Source organism: Gekko japonicus, unplaced genomic scaffold (assembly GCF_001447785.1).
Source record: "Gekko japonicus isolate JY-2015 unplaced genomic scaffold, Gekko_japonicus_V1.1 scaffold2386, whole genome shotgun sequence".
NCBI lineage: Eukaryota > Metazoa > Chordata > Lepidosauria > Squamata > Gekkonidae > Gekko > Gekko japonicus.
Window position 1 is genome coordinate 115,020 of NW_015166492.1, and position 23,170 is coordinate 138,189.

At 45.1% G+C, this 23,170-nt stretch overlaps 2 protein-coding genes across 5 annotated transcripts in view; both read right to left on the reverse strand.

The window, feature by feature from the left end:
- LOC107111233 (adenylosuccinate synthetase isozyme 2-like) overlaps positions 1-3,657 on the reverse strand; it is a 22,298-nt gene extending 18,641 nt beyond the window's left edge. The window contains exons 1-2 of the mRNA XM_015412175.1: positions 3,575-3,657; positions 58-436 (exon numbers count right to left, since the gene is read on the reverse strand). Of these exons, the coding sequence (XP_015267661.1) occupies positions 58-436; positions 3,575-3,657 (462 nt within the window). The remainder of the gene's footprint in view (positions 1-57; positions 437-3,574) is intronic.
- Positions 2,094-23,170, reverse strand: part of HNRNPUL2 (heterogeneous nuclear ribonucleoprotein U-like 2) — a 27,458-nt gene continuing 6,381 nt past the window's right edge. The window contains exons 3-16 of one of the 4 annotated variants that reach the window (XM_015412189.1): positions 22,819-22,892; positions 21,851-21,990; positions 17,965-18,180; positions 15,077-15,167; positions 14,859-14,971; positions 14,218-14,481; positions 12,963-13,085; positions 12,346-12,474; positions 9,958-10,126; positions 9,622-9,822; positions 8,219-8,263; positions 7,625-7,719; positions 7,212-7,313; positions 2,094-5,103 (exon numbers count right to left, since the gene is read on the reverse strand). In XM_015412189.1, coding sequence (XP_015267675.1) covers positions 5,035-5,103; positions 7,212-7,313; positions 7,625-7,719; positions 8,219-8,263; positions 9,622-9,822; positions 9,958-10,126; positions 12,346-12,474; positions 12,963-13,085; positions 14,218-14,481; positions 14,859-14,971; positions 15,077-15,167; positions 17,965-18,180; positions 21,851-21,990; positions 22,819-22,892 — 1,831 coding nt within the window. In that variant the 3' untranslated portion in view covers positions 2,094-5,034. The remainder of the gene's footprint in view (positions 5,104-7,211; positions 7,314-7,624; positions 7,720-8,218; positions 8,264-9,621; positions 9,823-9,957; positions 10,127-12,345; positions 12,475-12,962; positions 13,086-14,217; positions 14,482-14,858; positions 14,972-15,076; positions 15,168-17,964; positions 18,181-21,850; positions 21,991-22,818; positions 22,893-23,170) is intronic. The other 3 variants (XM_015412191.1, XM_015412190.1, XM_015412192.1) reach the window with 3 other exon arrangements.

A 23,170-nucleotide genomic window follows, 5' to 3' on the forward strand; every position in this document is an offset into this window, starting at 1 on the left:
TCACCTCCTGCCACCCAAACATCATTTCTCTCCATCGTGCCCGCCCCCTCCAATTACCTTGATCCCCCAATTCTCGCTCCCCTTTCCCATAACGACGATCCAGGATTGTTCCTCCTCCTCCATGAGGACCAGCGCCCCGAGACGCCCTTCTGCTCTACTCACCTGGCACCGGCAGACGAGATCCGCGTCGAGGCTGAGCAGGTCGACCACCTTCCCTTTGCCCTCGTCCCCCCACTGCGCCCCCAGCACCACAGTCACGCGGTTCCCCGGGGGCCCGGGCCACGACGGTGCCTGCGGGACGGGCCCGATCCGCAGCCGCTTCTCCTCCGGGCCGTCGTCCCCGCCGCTCAGCCGGCCCCCACAGGCCCCCGCTTCCCGCGCTCTTCGCTCCCGCCATGTGCAGCAGCGGCGACGGAGGAAAGGGGAAAAGCCGACCCTAACATGGTGCCGTCCTGGGCGACTTCCGTGTCAGCATCCAAAATGGCGGCAGCTCCCCGCCTATCAGGCACTCGGAGAAGGCAACATGGTGCCGCCCGATGCGGCTTCAGCGCCGGAAAGGTCACACTCAGCCGCTGAACAGACTGAAGAGGGACTCGGGGAAACCAAACGGCACGCTCCGGCCGACCTCGGCGCCGGCATTCAACAGGACGCCTCCTCAGGCCTGTGAAAGCAGCAGCAGCCGCCGCCGCGGCGGACGCAGTTCACGATGAGGTTGTTGTGCCGGGTTTAAAGTTACAGAGCTTTTCTCCCCTCAGGCTGGCGTCACCCAGCCACCAGGCCGGGCCTGAAGATCGCCAAGGATTACAACTGATCTCCAGAACAGAGATCAATAACCCTAGAGAAACAGAAAAGAGCAAGAGTCCGGTAGCACCTTTAAAGGCTAACAAAATATGTGGCAGCTTTTGTGAGTCACTAGTGCTCACTTCTTCACATAGCTGCTCAGGAAAGCTCATACCGTGTCACATATTTTGTTAAGTCTTTAAGGTGCTACTGGACTCTTTCTGGACTCTTTTTCTACTGCTATAGACGAACATGGCTACCCATCTTGAGCTCTCCCCTACAGAAGGGCAGTTTTGGAGAGTGGACTATATGGTCTTATACCCCAACTGAGGTCCCTCCCCTCCACAGGCTTCACCCCCCAAATCTGCAGGAATTCCCAAACTTTATATCAAGTGCAAGCAGAAAGTATATACTTTAGAAAGGGAAAAGAGCACTTTACTGTATAAAATGGTGGCCAAAAAACCTCACTACAAATGCCCGACACAAACCCTATCTGAAGTGTGCATGCCCATAAAATCTTGTTTTCCTTAAATGAGCCACTGGACTCAAATCTTGTTCTACAGACTAACAGTTGCCCCTCTCCCTTGCCACCCCTTCAGCTTTCTGGTTCCAACAACAGCAAGGCCATGAAGAAGCTAACCCTTTAAAAGTGAGGAGTTCTAATACAGTGTAATAGCCCCAGACATTAGGTCTGATTTTTAGAAAGCATAATCACACTGAAGAGTGAAGTCTCTCATTTGTGGCCTCAAAGGGCAACATACTTTACTTTTTACAGACTCAAGATACATTTCTTAGAGGGCTCCATAAACATGCATGAAGAACAGGTCTATTTTAAAGCATGATGGAGCTAATGAACCCCAACTAAGAAATAAGGTGTACTGCACAGAATAGTCATACTGTATTCAGTTTTATTAACCCAACAACCCTGGTAGTCCTATTTTCTGGTATCACTTTAACTAGTGACATTTTCCATATCTTACTCTGCTGTGAAGAGACCCCAGCCAGCATCTCCTCTCACACTCCTCCACCCAGGGATGCAATGCGAAGGAATCCTACCCCTAAAGTGGTTGAGTTCCCTCACATTTGGGGCATCTACAAAATACAGAGATTATGGGTATAAATCTGTTCTGTTCGTTAAATGGATCCTTCCTCAAGCACAAGAGATTACTTGCACAGAAGAAGAGCCTTTAGAGGAATGGAAACCTGTTACAGCCTTATTCAAATAGAGGACAGGGTTGTGGAAAAACCCAAGCAGAAGCCCCCACCCCCAATTTTAAGTTGAATGAAGAAGGAAGGTCAGTTGGCTTTGGTCTTTTTCAGTTTTTTTAATTGGGGGTGGGGGGGAAAGACGAGCAAAAAGCATAACGACACCGAAGAAGTCAGTGCAGCAACAGAACGATGTGGAGTCAAGCGAATGGTTATTTATTCTAAAAATGGAAGATTTATCAACCTACATATGCCAGAATTGTTAAGGAAAGAAAGTTACAGATGTAAACAACCACACAGTTACATGTTCAATGGCAAAACCCTTTTTACTGGCCACTTAAACGTTTTACAGTTTGTAAAAACATTTACAGCCTCCGTTTCGCTCGAGCTTTCCATCTACAGCAACTAAGACATACAATCATGAAAAACACTAACAGATTTTAAACAGGCTGGATTTCCTTTTTTTTTGTATTTTTGTACTATTTAATTTTTGTTTTCTTTTTAAACAAAAATGTGCAGAAAAAAGAAGACATCTACCAAAGTCGCCAAGATCTCTTGTTCTGTTGGTCTAGGATGCGGCAGTTTTTAGTCACCCCCCCACCCCCACCCCCGCAAGAGAAAGTACTGTAAGCTCTCATTTAACTGTGACAGCAACTTCCCAAAGATGTTGAAGCTAGTCTGGGCCCGGTGCCTGTTCCACCTTGCCTTGTGATCCTGAAAGGACCTGCTTGCTCACATCAAGGCTGCTGGAGCCCCGTTATGCTGGAAAGCGCACCCCAAATCAATGTTTCATAGCATCAAGCCATCACGCACCCACGCGAGTGTTCAGCTACTGAAGATACTTGCGCTCGCTCTCTCACACACACACACACCCTCTCCCCCTTCTTCCCCAGAAGAATATTTTCTAATGGCCTGAAGCGTTTAAAATACCAGTTTAACTTTGTTATAAAAACAGTTGTCACACAATCAAACATTCTTGAATACACACATGCATGGAGATAGAAGAATCCTGCTTCTCTCTAGCTCCTATGTTTTGGAAAAAAGGGCGAGAGAGCTGGGAGACAGCTGCCCTTCCCCTTCCCTCCGCCCCCTTATCTAAGGATCAAATGCCTTCTGGAGCTGGCAGGCCCCCATTCTTTTGTCCAGCTGGGATGCAGGAAATTAGCACTCTTATGGGGAGGGAGACAGAGCAACTTACAAAGGCTTATGAGTGTGTTCTAAAAAAACCCAAATTTTTAAAAGAATTTTTTTTAAAAAGTTTGAATTTCAAACAGTGAATCACAAGGAATGGAGGCAAATCTTCAGTCCCTGTGGCAGGAGAATCAGACACAATTAGCTAAGCTGCAGACATCTGGGATCCAGAAACGGGGGGATATTAACACAATTCACATCTGAGGAGGAAGGGTATCCTGCCATAGAAAGCCCCCCACCATCCCTTTTGTTCTGTGGAAAGACTTGACAGGGAAGCAAAATTAATAATCAGATCCCTAAGTTACAGGATGAGGAACAAAATCATCTTCTCCCTTTGTTACCGCCTGAAAAAAGATTTACACATAAAACAAAGGGAAAAAAGCCAAGAAAAGGATACCAGTCACTGAACCAACCACACTTGGCTGCTGCAAAGGGATAGTTTTCTTCCTCCATGTAATCAGACGAAACACCAGAGGACATTTTATGGACTGGGCACACCATAATTTTTTTTAAAGACCCTTTAGATGCCCACAGGACACACCTCAAACCTTCTGAAAACTGAACTTCACCAACAGCCAGGTTTTGGAAAAGTTAATTTTTTTTTCAAGTGAGGGACACATACAACTCCCCCCCCCTCCCCTACATAAGTCCTTCTTTCTGCCCCCTTTTCCTACTTAGTTCCCTATATACAGAGCCTACCAAGTTTATCAAAACCACAAGGAGGATTGAGCGAATTGTGTCCTCTCCCCCCCCCAGCCCGCTTCCCCCTTGCACTAACTGTATAAAATTGTTGCTATTCTCAGCGCTAAGCTCCTCAAAAGGTGACAGTTACATGCTTGCACGCCTATATACATGTTTAGGTGCTAACAATGAGAAGATCCTGCAGAAACCCTGAGAAAAAAATGTTCCTTCCACTCCACAAACAAGAGCACAGATGCTACACAGAGAGAAAGGGGTCAGCTAAGCTTTGGGAGGAAGGGGTATGTGTGTGTGCAGGGGGGCGGGGGAGAGAGCACCCAAGGCAGCCTGCTTTGGCCATGGAAAACAAGGCAGGAAACTTTACAACCCAAATTCCTACACATCCTTCTGCGAGATGGATCACAGTATCACACTCAAAAGAGGGTTAAGGAAGATTCCTGGGGGAGTAGGGAGATGCTCAAGAGAAGCCTCTGGCCTGGGACACACAATGCCCAACAGGCCTCCCAGCAATTCACTGTCTGAAAACGCAGGCCGAACACTGAGGGAGAGGAAAAGGGAGCACCATGGCCTCCTTCTCCGTGTCTCCAAGATGGAAAACGTTTCCCTGTTCCCCTGGCATGAAGAGGACTCACGCCACTGTCAACCCGCCAAAACATGGAGTGGCGAGCAAGAACCCTAAATATGTTTGTTTCTGGAAAACTCAAAATGTACATCCCCACCCACCCCAATCTGCATGGGCCACCTTCCCCCAGCATTCCCTCATCTACACCCCCTCAATGAGCGTCTCTCGGGAGCTCTGTGTCTCCCGCCCCCTGCCTGGCTGCCAGTCCAGCTGCTCTATAATGTAATGTTTTCCTGTCCAATCGCAGACAGCACTAAGTGCTGCTTTCCTTTTCGCGCAAACGTTCTGATTACAAATGTCTAAACTAGGTTTGAAATGTTTTTTTCTTTTTTTATAGAATAAGACAATATTCTTTCAACAAACTTTTAAAAAAATTTACAATTTTTGTTTAAACCTTCCCACCCCCACCCCCCTTTAACCCCTGCTGCCTCTCTCCCAACAGCCCTGTTTCCATTGGTTGCATCTTGGGAAATTACAAGACACTTCCCCTCAGTAGAATCTCGTCGCTCGGCTGAAGGGTGAAGATGGCCGGGGTTTCACCGGTACCCCTGGTAGCCGTAGTAGTTCCTGTAATATCGGTCTCTGTCTTGGTAGTAGTTCTGCCACTAAAAGGGAAGACAATGGAAGCAGTCATTATTTTAAGGGATTTCCATCCAACTCTCAGCTAAAAAGCATTAAAAAGTGGCAAATACAAAACTGTAAGCAATTAAAACATAAATCCTTGGTTCCCCAACTTTAGCAAGCTGAGGACCCCCATGTTTTGTTTTAAACATTTTTTGTGGACTCCAAAGCCCTCTCCTCCTTCCTCACTGGCAGCACATACTACACCTCCACCCTCCTTTTTTAAAGTACCAGCAGTAAGTTATGCCTACATCATGAAGGCTTCCATCCTCTTACAACTCTGGAAAAATGCAGTGAGCCCCTGAAACTTGCTTTTAAAAATATGATATTGCCTATACATGGCCAACAAGGTCAGATCCTAGAGGGTAGCTGATTCTCTATAGGGACACAACTCAAAAGGCCAAGACTCAACATTTAATTGGTCTCATCACTTGATATGAAGGGACTCTGTAACAGACAGCAGGAAAGTTCTTTACAGGTTAACAGCTTCTAGACTGAGGCCAGCAGAACAGGGGTAGGAATGAACTTGGAAAGACTTTGAAAACTCCTCGAAGAAAAAAGACCCTCATCCCGAGGGGGACAGTCCTGCCCTTATTACTAGAAAACTGAAATGGCTCAGTTTTCATGTTAATCAGAGTCAAGGGGCACCTTAGAGACTAACAAGATTTTCAGGGTATAAGCTTTTGATAGAGTCAACGTTCCCTTCACTAGATACAGTTGGAGAAATGTTGATGTAAATCACAACTAAAAAATACCAAAAGGTCAAGGATCAGTAAAAAGAAAGAAAAAGCAACATGATACTAAAATATCTTCCAAATGCCTGAATTTTTTAGCCCAGCACCTCCAAGCAAGCTAGGCACTGTTTGTATATCTCCAGAAAAGGAATTCCAAAAATGAAGTGCCACCACCAAAAAGGCTGTCATCTTCCCAACTTTGGTCACTTAACCTAACCTACAGGGGGACGGGGGGGGGGGGGACTAAAAGGCCTCTGATGTTCTCATGAATGCCATGACAGGCTAATCTGATTATGCAGAAAATGGGACTGGGCTTTAAAGCAGATACAGGTGCTGCTAGCTGGACAGCACCTAAACTTGGGAGGTCTGCACAAATACTGCACTATGTGGCTGGATCAAGGGCGGGCAGAACAAAACTGCAGTGGGATGATTCTTGGCTGCTTTACAGCAGATGCGGAAGGCTTTCTGACTTCATTCCCCCTCAGCTCGGGTTGTCAACTCCATGCTGGGAAATTCCTAGAGTCTGGGGGTGGAGCCTGGGGAGGGTGCTCAGCAGCAATGTGAAGCCAGAGAGTCTACCCTCTGAAGCTGCTATTTCCGCTAGGGGAACTGACCTCTGGCCTGGAGACTGGCAACCATATTCCCAGCTGATTCTGCTTGGTTGAGCAAGAGCCATTGTCATTCTATGTGGGTGCTGTTTCCTGTTCACTTTCTCTTTCTGTTCATGAGCGGAGCAGATTCCTCCAGTTTCTTTTGTTCTTGCTGCCTCTGCCCTTGTCCCTGGCAGCTACAACTCTGCAGCCAAGCCTGTCCAGCATGTGTAAATACGTTGCCCAGTCAACATGCTCTTAGAAGCAAGTCACAATCTTACTGCCTCAAAGCTGATACACAGCTTAATAAGAATGATAACAGAACAAACCAAGCAGCAGAAAGGGAGGGAAGCCAGGAAAGAAGAGAGAGCAGGAGCGTGTTCACTCATTACAGGCAGAGATTTTTCATGGAATTCCCTGGAGGCTACCCTATGGAGTTTCAAGCTTTAGTGACAAATTTGGTTAGCTTTGATGTACTCATTTTCTGTTGCTGCTTTTATTCCTTCCTAATTTCTGCCCTATTGGTATTTTGCCATGAACATTTTATATGCTGATTGCAGTTATTTCATTTATTTTGCTTTATATTGTAAGACACCTTAAGAACCTTCATGATGAGACAGAACATTTTCAATAAGAACAAGGCTGAGAATCAACACTTCCTTTGCAAGGCTGGAGAGAAATACTATTCTAGCAGCAATTATCTACAGGAATGGTTTCAACAAAAATGTGTGCAACTATCTTAGAAGAGCGTGGCCTGCAGCCTCTCACCTCCCGATTGTAGTCCCTGTAGTAGTCTCTGTTGTAGTCATAATCACGTCCATAGAACCGGTTGTAGTCCCCCCTATATCTGTCATAGAAGTTGCGGTAGCCCTACAAGATATGGCAGCACATTTGGCCATGTACAGTCCATACAGCATCCCAGCTTCGTTTTTAATACCCCCAACTTTTCAAATGAGTTAAAGTGATGCTCCACCCCCTCCCTGGAAAAACCCCTTGAAACCACAGTAATTAATTTTCATGTTCTTTAAAAAAATGCTTTTAAGCTTTTGACCCTTTTCAGGACACGTGCAGTCAAGACCTGCACAAATTAGCAACAGCATTTTCATAATCAGTGCAGGGAAAAGGAGCCATCCATCAGCACTGACCGCTGCCTAACAAGAAGCTGAAGGGGTAATACTTACACCACCACCTCTGTTCCCAGGCTGCCCCCAGTACTGTTGCTGCTGCTGCTGCCGCCCATAAACCCGATTGTCGTAACCACGGCGCTGTCCACCAACTGGAAAAGGGGGTGGGGGAGAAAAAGCAGTGTCAACTTGACTACAAAATTAAGAACTGCTGCTGCAGCTGAGCTGCTAGCTGACCTGATGTCTCCCCAGTCAGTGTATGTTCACAGCATAGAAAACGTTACTGAAAATGGGGGGGCCCCCCCAAAGCTGAGCTGCCGTCCATCACCTTTGTCAAAACAACAGCTAATGCAAAAGAACAGTTGCCACGGACAGATATATCAGCGAAAGCGTCTCTGCAACTTGCTGGCCAGCCAAAACCCACGCTCTTTTCCTAAATCTTCCACTGGGGGAGATTCCCTAGAAAGGCTGGCAACGTACAGACTGATGACCGTGCTGCCTGAGCTAATTTCTCCCCAAACGTGATCTCAGCCCAATTTCTCCCACCCTGCTCCTCCCGATCCTCTACCCCAAAGCGACGTTGTGGTGCACAACCCTCCTTCCCGCCTCCCTGCCCTACCCCGATTCCCGCAGACCCAGCACACTACTCACACAGCAGCCCGGGGGGGTGCTGCTTACTTGGATGCCTGGGCTGAGCTGCCAAAAAGAAAAAAAACAAAAACAAAATGCTCTCAGTGACAGTTTAATTTCCAGCTTTCTCCAAAATCCACTACAAGGGAACTGCCTGCTCTGCCACCGAAACAACGCCTGCCGTGGGCTTCCAAGCAGAAGCAAAGTACAGGAGGCCTCATCACTGAGTATGAAGCAGCAGCAGGTGCCCAAAACACAGGCTAAGCAGCAGCACTGCACAAACCTATTTACTCCAGTGAGTGCTGTGCGACAATGTGGTGTGGAGATAGGAAAAAGCTGTACAGAGGCTCAGGAAGCAGACACATAGACACACACAAAAAGACTAACAGCATATGCAGTTCAGAGAAACAGAATTCTTTACTGGCCAGAGGAGGAAAAGAAATTTTGGGAAAACATTTCCAAAACTGCTTGTAGCAACAAGACCCAATCGACAGTCCCTTGCATTTGGCTCCTGTCACCTAAGACTGCAGGAGCAGAAACAACCAAGCTCTGGCCCAGAGAAACGATACAGGAAGGAAAGCAGGCCCCAAAATGGGACTGGAAACACAGGAGCCACAAAAGTGTGGATGACTGTGAAACAGGGGCCTTGGGATGAGCAAGGATAGGCAGGGGAATGTATACTGGGTGAAACGGAGTCAAGTAGGAGAGGCCCCGCTGGGCAAGCTCAAAGGATCTGTTTTCCTTGTTGTTTAGAAAGTCTTACTCTGCTTTTCAGTATTGGTTATGGGCAACTTACAATAAAAGGATATACAACCTTAACGTATTACATTCAGTCCACAGTGCAAGAAATTGTAAGAAGAAGAGATTGGATTTATACCCCGCCCTTCACTTGGAGTCTCAGAGCGGCTTACAGTCTCCTTTCCCTTCCCCTCCCCACAACAGACACCCTATGAGGTGGGTGGGGCTGAGAGAACTCTGACACAAAGGACAGCTGTGCCAGAGCTTGTGACTGACCCAAGGTCACATCAGCAGGTGCAAGTGGAGGAATGGGGAATCAAACCCGGTTCTCCCAGATTAGAGTTCGCGCACTTAACCACTACACCAAACTGGCTCTCAGAAGGTGAACCATGTGGCTTAACGGATCTAAGAAGTTGAAATACAAGCAAAAACAACTGGACTGGCACGGCCAGGTGTTCTAAGCACACTAGAGATCCCTGGAGACAATTAAGCTTCAGTGGAGAAGAGTATATCCGGAAGGCAAGGAGGCGAAGAATGAGCTGAGTACAACAGGGGTGCCACCTGGGAAGTCCTGCCTTCATGCAGAGTCCCCAGACCTCCTTTAGGGGCATGTCCTCAGTGCACGAGGACAGCCTTTTCAGAGAACCTCCAGACCTGCAGCCCTCACTACTTTGCAAAAGACTCACCATATCCCTGGCCACGGTTGCGGTTCTGACGGTTGCGTTTGTTACGGTTGTTGCGCCTGTTCGTCCGCTTCTCGGAGGGCGGAAGCAGTTTCCTGGCCTCCTCCTTGTATTTGGTGACCAGGGGCTGAGCCTCTTCCTTTGCAAGCTCTTGGTACAGGACTTCATCGATGTAGTCACACTTCTCCGGAAGAGAGAAGTTGGCTGTGATCAGGAAAAAACAGCAGGAAATAGATGCAAGGGTGAATGGGTTTGTCCTGCTGCTTCAGTGGGGAAAGAAACCTCTCGCCCCACTTGCCTGCCCACTCGTGTTTCTCTCAAACCCTCTGCTGAGCCTACCTTTCATTTCCAGCATCACCGACTCAGGCACGTCATCCTTCTCAGTCTCCTTCCTCAGTTCCAGCCTCTGCTTCCAGTCCTCTTCGTTGGGGACAATTAAAATCACCTTGCGCGAGAACCCCTTGAAGTTCAGCAGCTTCCTCCGTTGGCCAGAATTGTACACATTACACTGATGAGAGGAAGAGACGCACATTAGAAATGCAAACACCCCCATCTCCCACCAAAGGCCATAAAAAAACCTCCTGTAGTTACAGAGATCATACCCCGCCATAAAGCCATAATCAGAATAATTTGGATTCTACCAGTTACGCCATTTCACCCAGCTAATGAGGTCAGGAAAGTAATTCTACTCAAGCTAGTTTTGACCTGGAATTTGGTAGAAATGTGAAATTTTAACTGTTGGCTTACAGAGGGCTGCTATGGTCCTAAGTACCTTGCAAGATCAGACCAGAGGTCTTTCTAGTCCAGCATTCTGTCTCCAACAGCACCCAGCTAGAAGGCTGCCAAGCTGATAAACACAGTGCACTTTCCATTAGTGCCCAAGTACTTGAGGTTGGATCTCACCGATCTGTTCCACTATTAGTAGCACTTTCCTCAGTGCAGGAATCACAGGAAGGTCCCTTTCACAGGCAGAGGGAGGGGAGTGCCACTGTTAGTGGAATGGCTCAGCAGAAACTGATCCACTGGCTGCAAGAATGGACCTCGTACTTTTTAGCTAATACAACTGATAGCAATAGTAATCTGTCTGATCTTTTTAGACATCACATCTTGCTATACTCTCACATGTTAATTAAACAGTGAGCATGACAGAGCTCTCTTTCAACTTCTAGTCAATTTCACTGGCTGACTACAAGCTGTAGTACAATGAAATTAATTTCTTTTTTCACACCAGTTACAATTTTACAACCCTGTTTCAGCCCCACCTACCTCACAGGGTGTCTGTTGTCGGGATGGGAAGGGAAAGGAGTTTGCAAGCCGCACTGAGACTCCTCTTCTTCTTCTTCTACTCTCTACTCATCCTTCTTGTACTAACAGTATTAACCTCTTAAAGGAACTTTGCTCTAACCTCTTAGGAATCTGTCCTTTTCGGAAGTTTTCTTTAGCTCTCAACCAGTGTTCCCGTTAAGACAGCCCAGCCCAGTCCAGTCTCCTCAGGAGCAGTGCCCTCAGGTCTAGGCTGCAAGACCTCAGAGCATCAGCAGGAGCTGGCACCAGTGTCCCCTCTAAGCTGAGTTCATGTGAGCTAGCTCACAGTTTTTTAGCCTCCAGCTCACACATTTTTGTCTTAGCTCAGGAAGGATAGCTCCAGAGCAAACTAATTTATGCAGTAGCCAAATTGCTTGCTCACAACTTTAATGCCAGTAAGTCACAAAGTAGAATTTTTGCTCACAAGACTCCACAGCTTAGACGGAGCATTGCTCTCAACTAGTTCTGAGGTCTCTGATTACACATTCAAATCCCATAAAAAGCTTCAGCTTTACCAACATGAAAGGCCCACTATGTGGTGATAAGGAATGTCTTCCCGCCTACCTGGCAACTAAAAAACAATTCTTATCAAGTTTGTCATTTCTCATGCAGATTATAACTCTATCCTGTTCCTCTCCCAGTGTTTAAATACCTGGAGAGGTACATAGCTCAGCAGCATCAATCTCGTTTAGGTTCTAAACACAAACACACTAACCTATTCTTCTCCTTCAAAACTGAAATCTTTCTTTCTCCCAAGGGAGACCTAATATTACCTTCCCTGCAGGTTCATGAAGCAGTCAACACCTTCCTTGTCCCAGCAATCTCTTTAAAAAGGTAATACTCAGCTGTAGTGTTTATAGATAGACTGGTAAGCCTTTCTAGTACATTTTTTTCACATTTTTTTATTATTTTTGTAGCCACCTTGAAGATCTGAGCAGTCACAAAAATAGTTCCATCAGCTAATCTCTGAAATTACAACTAGAGCATGCCTAGTTGTCCTGCAATGAAGGTGCAATGCAGGCAACCCAGAGAGGGTTTTTGGAGCAGGTAAGAGAACTGAATGGGCAAGTAGTGATAGTTAGTCACATAAACACATGAAGCTGCCTTATACTGAATCAGACCATTGGTCCAGCAAGGTCAGTGCTATCTACTCAAACTGGCTGCAACTCTCGAAGGTCTCAGGTAGAGGTCTTTCACATCACCTGCTACCAGATACTTTCAACTGGAGATGCCGGGGATTGAATTTGGGACCTTCTGTATGCCAAACAGACACTACCACTGAGCCGCAGCCCCTCCCATTAGTCAAGGCATACACATAATCTCTTTAGCAGAGATGGATTCTGCATCCAAACATCTGTTAAGCCAGGACTAGCTGGCTGCCTGTGATTCCTCGGACATGCAACTAGACTATAAATAAAGTACCTGATCAAGAATGAAGTTCCTTTTTGTCCTGGGGGCAATCTGGACCAGCTTGCTAACGCAACGGGCAGCTTGTTGAGTTAGCTGATCTTGACTTTTGGTGTCCAGTTCTTCAACTTCAGGCCCCCTTGTCTAACATGGGAAAAAATATGGAGAGGAGGAGTTAATCAAGGAAACCGGAGACTTGCACCCAACATGTGATTAGCTTTATTTCAACATGAAAGCCCAGAAGAAAAGCATCACGTTTTGGGGGATAGACACATTTCCTTCCCAATTAGAAAAACTGGAAGGTTTGGGAAATATTTTTGCCATCGGAATGAGTTTAAGTTTTCTTTTTATTCAAAATATGAACTATAAAGATTTTTATGTAAAGCCATCTACAGCATTAGTTTACTCTTCTATGTACTCTAGAAATATTTAGCATTTCTTCAAACCTGAGTAATTCTGTTCACAATTTGTTGATACGTGATTGATATGAAAAACCCCTATCTTTCCGCTGTTGCTAACACAGAAAAACGAAGCTGACAGCAACCAGTGAAAAAACCAACATTTCTGCTGCACGGTGCATCCAGCCTAGTTGAGGAAGCCTCCTCACTTGAACATAATCTCTGGCTGCTTACTCTCATTTGGAAAAGAACAGCATCCGTCCCCAAGATGTTGTAGCGTTTGTCGGGATTCTCCTCGGTGTGCTTCTGTGCCCACTGGGTTTTCCCACACCCTGGCAGGCCAACCATCAACAGCACCTGGAATGGGTGAGAGAAAGCCCACAGATTCAGAACAAAACTTAAAAAGCAGTGATGTGAGGCGTGTACTACCGAAAAACTGTGGCAGCTGTCACAACTCCATTAAGACCACACTGTCACTGTGAAGCTTCAGTTTAGCCTGAACTCAGACAGAGACCACAAACATTATTCTAACCATTACGCAGGAAGATGATATCATTCTTTTCACCTATCCCTCATGATAGGGAATTAGCACTGCACTAGGACAGGGGCTCAAGTGGTTAAAACGTTGAACTGCAGGCTGTGGAAGGTCAGTAGTTCAGCAGTGCGAGACCCGGGTGCCGCAAGACGGAGTGAGCTCCCGTCTCTAGTTCCAGCTCCTGCCAACCTAGCAGTTCGAAAGCAAGAAATTGCAAGTAGATAAATAGGTACCACTTCGGTGGGAAGGTAACAGCGTTTCGTGCGCCTTGGTGTTTAGTCATGCCGGCCACTTGACCACGGAAACGTCTTCGGACAGCGCTGGCTCTTCAGCTTTGAAATGGAGATGAGCACTGCAACCCTAGAGTTGGATTCGACTGGCTTTCGAGCAAGGGAACCTTTACCTTTACTTGGACAGGGGCAACCTGAGTTCCACACCTGCTCAGCTGTGAAGCTCCCCTTGGGCCAACTGATTATTTGTCAGATCAAGATGGGTAGCCAAGTTAATCTGTCTGTAGCAGTAGAAAAGAGCAGGAGTCTAGTAGGCACCTTAAAGACTAAATATGAGCTTTTGTGAGTCACTGCTCACTTCTTCAGATTATTTGCCAGTCTAACCTCACTCACAGGGCTGTTGTGAAGATAAAACAGACGAAAAGAGAACAATTTAAGTCACTTTGGGGCTCTGTTATGGGAAAAGGAGGAATCCTTCATTCACTTTTTTAAAAACACTATTAAAAAGCCCACCAATTGTAACCATCCAACTCTTAATAAGTCCTGTCAGATTTCATCTGCCTTGCCTGGAGGATAAAGATACAACCCAGTAGCAAAGGCTATCCCCCAAGGAGGAAGGGTAGAGGGGAAAGTGATAGCTCTGGATAAGCAGTGCACAGCCTAGATAACTCATACAGAAGAACAAGTGGTCCTCTTGTGAACAGAACAGAGAAGCCTACGTTACCTCACATTCCTCAGTGGTCTTGGGTGGAGGAGGAGTGCGCACACGATCCTCGACGGGGACAGCATGAATGAACACATAGTCCTCGGGAACTGGGAAGAACGGCTCTTCCTTCTGGCCAAAGTTCAGCTCCACAGAGCAGTTCTTGCACAGCACATGCGGCAGCAAAGCTTTGTCACCCAGAGACTCCTTGCTGATCCGGAAGGCTACACCCAGGTCCTCCCCGTTCTTGGAGAAGGAGAGCTCCACCTCTTCACTTTCGAAGTTCTACAACATGAGACACAGAAGCATGTGAGCAATGAACCCTCCAGCAGCAGCTAGACACAGCTGTCACAGTGACATGCTCTCAGTGACGTTCTAATAGCCCTGGAACACAAGAAGCTGTCCCTTTTGCAGCCAGGGTTGGCAATACAGTCAGTTACGGGGACACTCTCGTAAGGAGCATCAAGGCAAACCTCCATGATGGCATACTTAATGTAGAGTAGTACCCTGAATGGTACCACACCAAGGAAAAGAGCAGGTGTTCTTAGAATTATGAGTTACACTTTCGTTGTACTTGAGTGTATTTCCCCAAACCCAGCCTACTTCGAAGATGGCAAGGAAGCCCCTCAAGAGCCGACTCAAGGCTTCTTAACTGCACTTACAGCAAAGCAACTGATCACATCATTCTCCCCAAAGGGCTGACCATATTCTTCGAACTGCCCGTTTTCAGCCTTCAACCCTCGTCCATCGTAGCCATAAGAAAACTCATCCTCACCTAGAAGAGAGCAAACACTTACTACAGCTGCAAGTAACACAATCTGCATGACTGTGACATCTTAGCAGAGCTGTGATGCCACCTTGAAGGATGCTTTTTATTTACCTAGCTGTGTACGAGACCGATCAACAGACCATCCAATGCGAAGCAGTGAGGTCTCTGTGCAGCCTTCCTTCAGTGGGAGGTTTTGTGCCACCTAAGACAGATCAAGGAAGAGCAGCCACCTGATGCATCTGGTAAAATGCTGAAAAACAGGCCTAGGAGTGATGGCCGTTCCACCCCCAGCTTTTGCTTTGATGCAATTAATTATCTCTAAATATAAACCCAAACATTCCTCTTCATGAACAGGTCCTCACAATGCCCCTTCCCTTCATCAAAAGCAGTTAAGGCTATGCCAGGAGGGAATGTCCTCCTCGCAGTCACTGCTGAATTCTGTCTGCAGATGTGAACACTAAATTTGTTACAGTTCTTCTGCTGGAAGCTCTCCAGATGTGAGCGACGACCCCCTCAAGCAGTTGCCACAGTGGCAGCACCATGGTTATTTTACAGTAATAGCAGGAAACTGGGGTGCAGGTCTTAACCTCAGGTCCTTAGCAAACAAATGTCTATACATACGTACAGGATCTATATTGCCTTTTACAGATACGCTAAAACTCATGCACAGCCACAGAAAGCTTGGAATGTGCACTAGTTAGACAATGGTGACATTTCCATAAAATGGCCAGGAAGGAGTTAATGGATGGGCAGGGAAGATAAACCTGACGGGTGCAGCATCTTGGAATAGATTTGGCAATGTTCGATTTCAAAAGTTCCGTGGAGTTCTGCAAACACACACAATATGGAAAATGACATTGCCAACTGGATGTCTTAATAATCTTTATGCATCACCTTCCTAAATGAGGTTTGCCTTCCACTTCAAATATGAAAGATGGGAAGGGCCAGCTCAAGGCATACTACCACCCCAAGCAAGGAACAAACTTGCCACCGTGAGCTGTTACTTCTTGGTCAGCTCAGCACAGATTCATGGAAATTAACCTACAGCTTCCTGGAATAGTTTGTATCTAATATTAAATACATAATATTTACTAACTTCCATCTATAGCCCACCTTCCTTGCTGAAATTCAAGGCAGAGAGTACAAAACACTTTAAAACATTCAGACAGCATAAGATATCCAGTAGACAATCTAGTAGGACTAGCATTACAGAACTGGAAAAACAATGGGGGAAAATAACTCTAAAGCACAATATACCATAATGCAGAAAGTGGGTTACAAAGGTAAAAGACAATGCAGTAAAAGCAAGATGATACACAGAATTAACTTCAATTTTATTCCCTTATAAAAGCAATCCCTTATACCACATGTTCTAACACCCTTTATAAAAAGACCCTCCTGAATATTTCTGTTTTGCATATTCTGCTAAGTGACCTTCTCGGGTAGGCTGTTCCACAAGGTGGAAGCCACCACAGAGAACAAGCATGAACAGGCAGTTGCCAATGTTACCCAATTGCAGGGTGGCACCTCCAGAGAACTTTGCTCAGATGAGCAAAGCTGCCGCAGCAGAGCAAAACAGAAGAGGTAGTACATGGGCCCAAGGCAATTAAGGGCTTTCTGATGACCAAAATTTTGGTCTGAACCTGGTAGCTGACTGGTAACCAAAGGAATGACTGCAGAATGGACATGACTTGAATGTTCTGCCTAGTGCCTGATAGTAACTGGGCCATGGCATTCTGTACCAACTGAAGTCTTTGAGTTGACTTCAAGGATAGACCCACACAGAGTGCATTACAGTAGTCTAGCCTCAAGGTAACCATGGCTGACTTGGCCATGTGGATCCATTCCATGTCATGGCAGCCATCTTCCGGGCTAAATAAAGCTGCAAGAATGTATTTTTGCAGCTGCATTAACTCACTTCTCCAGCAATAATGCTGGATCCAATATAAACCCTAGGCTCTTAACTGAGTCAGTGAGGGTCAGTTGGACCCCCATCAAAAGAGAGAAGTACAATGTCCTTCAAGACCTTTGCAACAAGCATTAACTCTTATGAGAATTCAGTTTCAACTTGTTCACATTTAGCCATTTAACCCACAAAAGTAAGGCACAGGTTCAGGACCTCTACATCAATACCAGGGGATTTGTATTTAGAAATATAGAGTTGGATATCATCAGCATTGTGATGACAGCCAACTATAAAACCACAAGTGATTTCTCCTAAGGGCTTTACATAGAGACAGAATAGCAGCATGGGGCATAGGACGGTTCCTTGTGGAACCCCACAGGACAGATCCCACACCGATGGCCTCCAAAAGTAACCCTCTCAGTCCAATCAACAATGGACCATTTACACCAATCCAAAGCACCTGATACCTCCTTCTCTCCAAAGTCTCAACAATCTGGTATGGGCCACCATCTCAAAGGTGGCTGATGAATCCAGTGGGATCAACAAAGAGGCATGGCCCTTGTCTAGATTTAGAAAGAGATCATCAACTAAAGCCATCATGCCACCTCAATTGCATAGGCTGGCCTGAAACCATACTGAAAAGGGTCCAGAGCAGAGGAGTCATCCAGGAAGACCTGAAGTTGATCCACAACCACCCTCTGAATCACCTTTCCCAGAAAGGGCAGATTAAAGACCAGGAGATAATTGGTCATGATACCACTCCAAGTCAGTCTTTGATTTATGACGGAAGTCAAGGACTCATTAATGTGGTCCTTACATGATTTTAGCAACCAGGATGGGCTAGGATCCAAAGCACAAGTGTTACCTCGCACAGATCCCAAGATACTGTCAACATCCATCAAGGTATCTGGGTAAAAATGATCTAGAAATGGGCCAGACAATGCACATTTTTTTCTGTCTGGACTTTATCACAACCAGCATCCAATCTGAGAGATATTTATCAGCAAAAAAAAACCTTGCAAAAGTGTCACAATTTATCACCTGTTCCTGAGTTTAATGGCACAGATTTAAGAGTCAGCAAGGGCCTAAATACCTTCGACAACTGAGCTGGTCGCGAACTAGTTGATTCATTGGTAGCAGAGAAGTAGGCTTTCTTTGCCGCTGTCAGCGCCGCCTCATAGGTCTTCCAATGAGCTCTATAGCACGCTCTGTCGGCTTCGCTCTTAGTTTTCCGCCAACGCCGCTCTAGACGTCTCCCGGCCCTCTTCATGTCACCCAGCTCCGCAGTAAACCAAGGGGCTGGGCTCCACTTCGACGGCGGGATGGGATGGAGGTTAGCTAATCAGCGACCACTCTTACGTATCACCGGCCACCTTTGAAAACTCCCACCCCCAACATCTACCAGCTCCCATCTACACTGAAATAAGTATGTTCATTCATTACAAGGGCATTTTAATGGGTATGGCAACTGCTTTCCTTCCCTTATAAACAAAAACGTGGCACCAAAAAGACTTCAGATTTATTGTTGCATAAAGAGTTACTGAATCTGAAATCAAACAGTAGATTTAGTTTTATTAACCAGAGTGTAAACTTAGTTGTTGTGAATGTTCACCATGCTTATCTTATAATTTCAGTTTTGCTGAATTTCATGGTCGCACTGTTCATAAATGTTCAAGCTCTAGCAATCTGTAGTTTTTAACTGCTGACTGAGGATTCATTTCAGGCATCCAATGAAAACAGATTCTAGCCATGATTGGCTGCGCTACAATAAACCTGCTAAGTCTTTAAGGTGGCACAAGATTACTTGATGGTTTTGATACAACAGACCAACAACAGACCCATCTAATTAATTAGTACTAGGAACTTGCCCGGATATAGCCAAGGAGTTTATTTTCAACTCCAGTATTAAGCCCTGGAAGTACCCCTGCACACACAGATTCCCTCCATCTCACCACTCACGAACTGCAGGTCTCCAGCATCCCCACACAAGTTGACTTAAAGGACAAGCCTATAACCCCTTTCCCCTGGCAGGGGTGGGTGGGGGGAGGAGCAATTCCAACCCTTACTTTCTCTCCCCAGACCTACTGAAGGCATCAAATCAGAGGGCTATACGTACTACCCCAAAAGCCATTTGTCCAGTGAACTAGCCCTGGGAATAGAGGGTTTCATATCTGCTTGTCAATTTCTTTAAGGGTCTGTGATAATGACACTGTTAAATCTAAAGTATTATTTTGTTGTGACATTGCCAGAACACTATGGATTGGATCCTACTGACATTTCACCATTAGGAGCATCTTGCCCAACTGCTCCCCTCACATCACCACTACAAGCCACATTTTTTTTGTCACTGAAGAGTCACCCAATACCCTTCAGGGAGAGGAGTGTCACAGGAGGCTACTGGCAGAAAGGGATAGCAGGGAAACATTAGCTTCCAATTAGAACAACATCAGTAGGGTCCAGACCTGTATAGAGATTTAAGGTTTCCAGAAATTCTGAAGCCCTGGGGGAAAACAGCCAGCCTTTGAACAGAAATGTTGGGAAAAACTGAAACATAAGCAATACTTTCCTATCAAACTTTAAGCTTCTTTTACTGACAACATAAAATGCATCGTCTGTAATTTAGCATATAAAATTGTACGATTTGACATATTTATGAATTTTTCAGTGTTAATACCTGCATCTTGTATGAGGAAGAATTTAATACTTGAGAAAGAGTAGCAAATTGCTGCCCTATGCTACTGTAGTCTATATATCTTTAATTTTTGCCACCTGAGAGGTAATAAGTTGAAGGCAGAAAACAATTTTGTAGTAAACAAAAGATGTGCTCTCATATCTCTAGATCTGGACAATCCCTTATTATATGGCTACCAAATTCAGCTTTGGAGTTTTAATCACATTAAACTGATTTACTATTATATGATACATTTTCTTCAAAGCAGTTCTAGAATAGGCATGACAACCACAGTTTGTCAGTTTCACCCAATGTATTGTGAATGATGCATAATAATAAATTGTTCTGACTTTTATAAAACCATTGAAATGACATTGTAATAGATGAGTTTTGTGTGACAATTCTACAGCACAAATCCACAGAAAGGGGAAATGTTGAGGAATACCCTGCCAAGTGCACAACTGTGCTTGTGCCTCCTACCAGTTTGTAGGTATAACACCGGGCATGGCCAGATACCTAAGACTTTTGGCACAGTCCAAAGGACTCTTGGCCTGCCACAGAGTGAGTCAGCCACTGGCTGTTAGCACTTAAACAGGATATACTTTTGTGTGGGTTTTATTAATTGTATCTTGCTCGTGTACATTGTAGTTGTTTAAACATTTCTCTGAACATCTGTGTCAGGTAGGGTTGCCAACTCTGGGTTGGAAAATACCTGGAGATCCAGGGGTGGAGCTTGAGGAGGGCAGTGCTTGGGGTGGGGAGGGAACTCAGCAATGCTACAGTGCCATACAGTCCACCCTTCAAAGCAGCCATTTTCTCCAGGGGCACAGAACCCTCTCATCTCAAAATCAGTTGTAATACCATATCTCCAGGCCCCACCTGGAGGTTCGCAACCCGGGACTGTCAGGGAATAAATGAAACAGACTCCAACACTGATGCTGTGGGGTGGAACATCTTCCATAAAATATTCTGAAGCCATATATATTTTTTTGAAAAGTTTCTGTCACACATATGCAAATATAGTCTACCTATAGTTGTCCGGACTGTTGTGCTGTAGATCAGTCATGTTAGCTGGGCTAAATGTGGGATATGGACAAACCCCACTACTTCTTCATGTTTAGGCCTGTACATGGTGATATTTGCCCTTTTTGGGCTAAATTTAAATTGTACTGATATTGTTCTTAAGTTTCAATGGAAACAAATTCACAGAAAACCCACAACACTGCCCAATACAGGGACTGTCAGCATACAACACAGTGACCTTGCTGAAACCAAACAAGTTTTGTCAGAAACCTGTGTGAGAAACTGCTTGAGAACTCCATTTAAGCCACTTTCGTTAAGTGCAGGAAGGCAAGATGCTAATAAAAATAAAATGAACCACAAAGCAGCACATACACAGACTCAAAGGAAAAATGAAATATCAGCTTATAAACCTACTATGTTTCCTTAAAAATGCCCACACATATATATACACCAAGGTCCACACACACACAGAGATCCAGAAGGAAGCCACAGTGCTAGATTCTCCCATTCACGTTAAAGGGCTCTCTTCCATGAACACCCCCAAAACATAGTTTGCCCAGAAGAATGCACTGTGTTTCAAACTGACTCAGACCACACTTTCTGCTGAAAATTTCAAGAACTCATGCACCAGCAATGCCCCTTTACCATTTACACTGGTCAAACCAGTTGTCTCTGCACAGGAGAATAAATGGTTGCATGCTGTCTACTGAAAGTCTGAAAACACTCAGAAACCAGGCAGTGAGAATTTTAGTCTCCCTGTACTACTCAATAACAAATCTAAAAGCTGACACATTCCAGCAAAACTTGCAAAGAGGAAAACAACCTGTGGGGTTACATCAAATCTGCATATGGCATTCTAGCTCATGTCAATTTTAGGAGGAGCTACCGCATTACTAAAGAGGGACAAAGTTAAGTCCCTCTTCACTGTTCAATTATTGACTTATTTGCAGATTCACTGATGGTCAAGAGTGGTCTGCATGCACTCTGAGGGAATCATTTTCCTTTTGACCAGATCTTGCCTTCATGAGCTCTGTGTAATTACATAACATACCTTACATACTCATAGACTGTCTGGCCTCCTAGCTTCATTTTGCAGCAACCTCTTCCCACCCCTTTGTTTGTACTCATGTAATATGTCAAGACTGTGCATATATCTACAACTAAAGACAATACTTTACATATCTGATGAAGGGTGCCCTGACTCACAGAAGCATTTGCTGAAAAAATGTTAGTTAAAAGCCTATTTCAATGTGTATTGCACATTTCATAGAGCAAGCGTCCTCACCTTTGCCTCAAAGCAGACTTTCCCCTTTGTCACTCCATGTGTGCTTCTCGCCCCTGACCAAAGGTTGGGGAATTTCTCAGAGAACAATGGCTGCCCTCCATAACGGTCCTTGGTGGCTCTGAAGTGGAGATCAGATGTATCTGTGAGAGAGATTAAAACAATTAGTATTTAAAATCAGGAACTGCAGAAATTTTTTCCCTAATGCTATAAAACAGCCCCAGAAGTAAAATTTGGACATAGATGAGCTGTACCCAGTAAAAAAAAAAGGGGGGGGAGTATGTGAGACACCAGAAGGGATTCTGTGACTGACTTCCATAAACCTTAAAACCACTGGTTAATAGACAGTGAAGTCATTATGTCCAAATTAACTCAGTGACTAAATAAAATCCAGGTAACTATTCCTCTCCACTAGCTGCTGGACACAATGAGACTAATCTCTGCATCCTTCTCTTGACAAAGTTTCCACTTCACTGGATTCTTTCTTGGCCTCTCACATCATTAAAAAACCCACATACAAGGTCCTTCTAACAAGTACTTTCACTGTAATTACATACAGGGAAGCTCTGACACAACCGATCCTAAGTTTAACTACAATACAGTACAGTTTTCATCTACTCTTTCTATCCTGTAAAGTTATGGAGTCATCAGAAGGCAGACTGCTAATACTTTCTCTAACATGGAATACAAACGAAATCCACTGTACAGACCAATCTTTATTTGTGCCCAAGACCATTCTCTCAAATTTTTAACACGCCCTTTCTCTGATTTACTCCATTTTGGGACCACAAATACCTTGCGAAGGAGGCTGGGTGAAGAGATAGAGACTGGCTCATGGTCACACAATAAGCTTCCAGGCTCAATGGGGATTTGAACTGCAATCTCAAACCACCGCATTGCACTGGCTTTCATGAAGTTATATTTTCTTGGGTCATTATACAAATGCGATACTATGAGGAACTAATACATACACGTGTCCAGAATCACAGCATTCTCATCATCTTCTTCTCTAGGCTCCTCTTCTGGTGGTGGCGGAGACTTGGATCTGCATCAAATGAGAAGGAACCATCAACACAATCAAGTTAAAAATGCATCCAACAGATAAAATGGTATGTAGAAGAAACTAGAACAAAGTTGCCACAATTGTTCTCTTTGCATTGTGTTTTATTTTACATTCGTGCCTGTCTTTTCTTTTGATTTTGGTATTCTGAGATCAAATAATGAATCCCAGCTTACTTTACTATGAGAAACCATAGTAAAAAAATATAAAGCTTCCCACCTCTTTATGGAACATCACCTCACAATAAAGGAGTACTGTCTTCA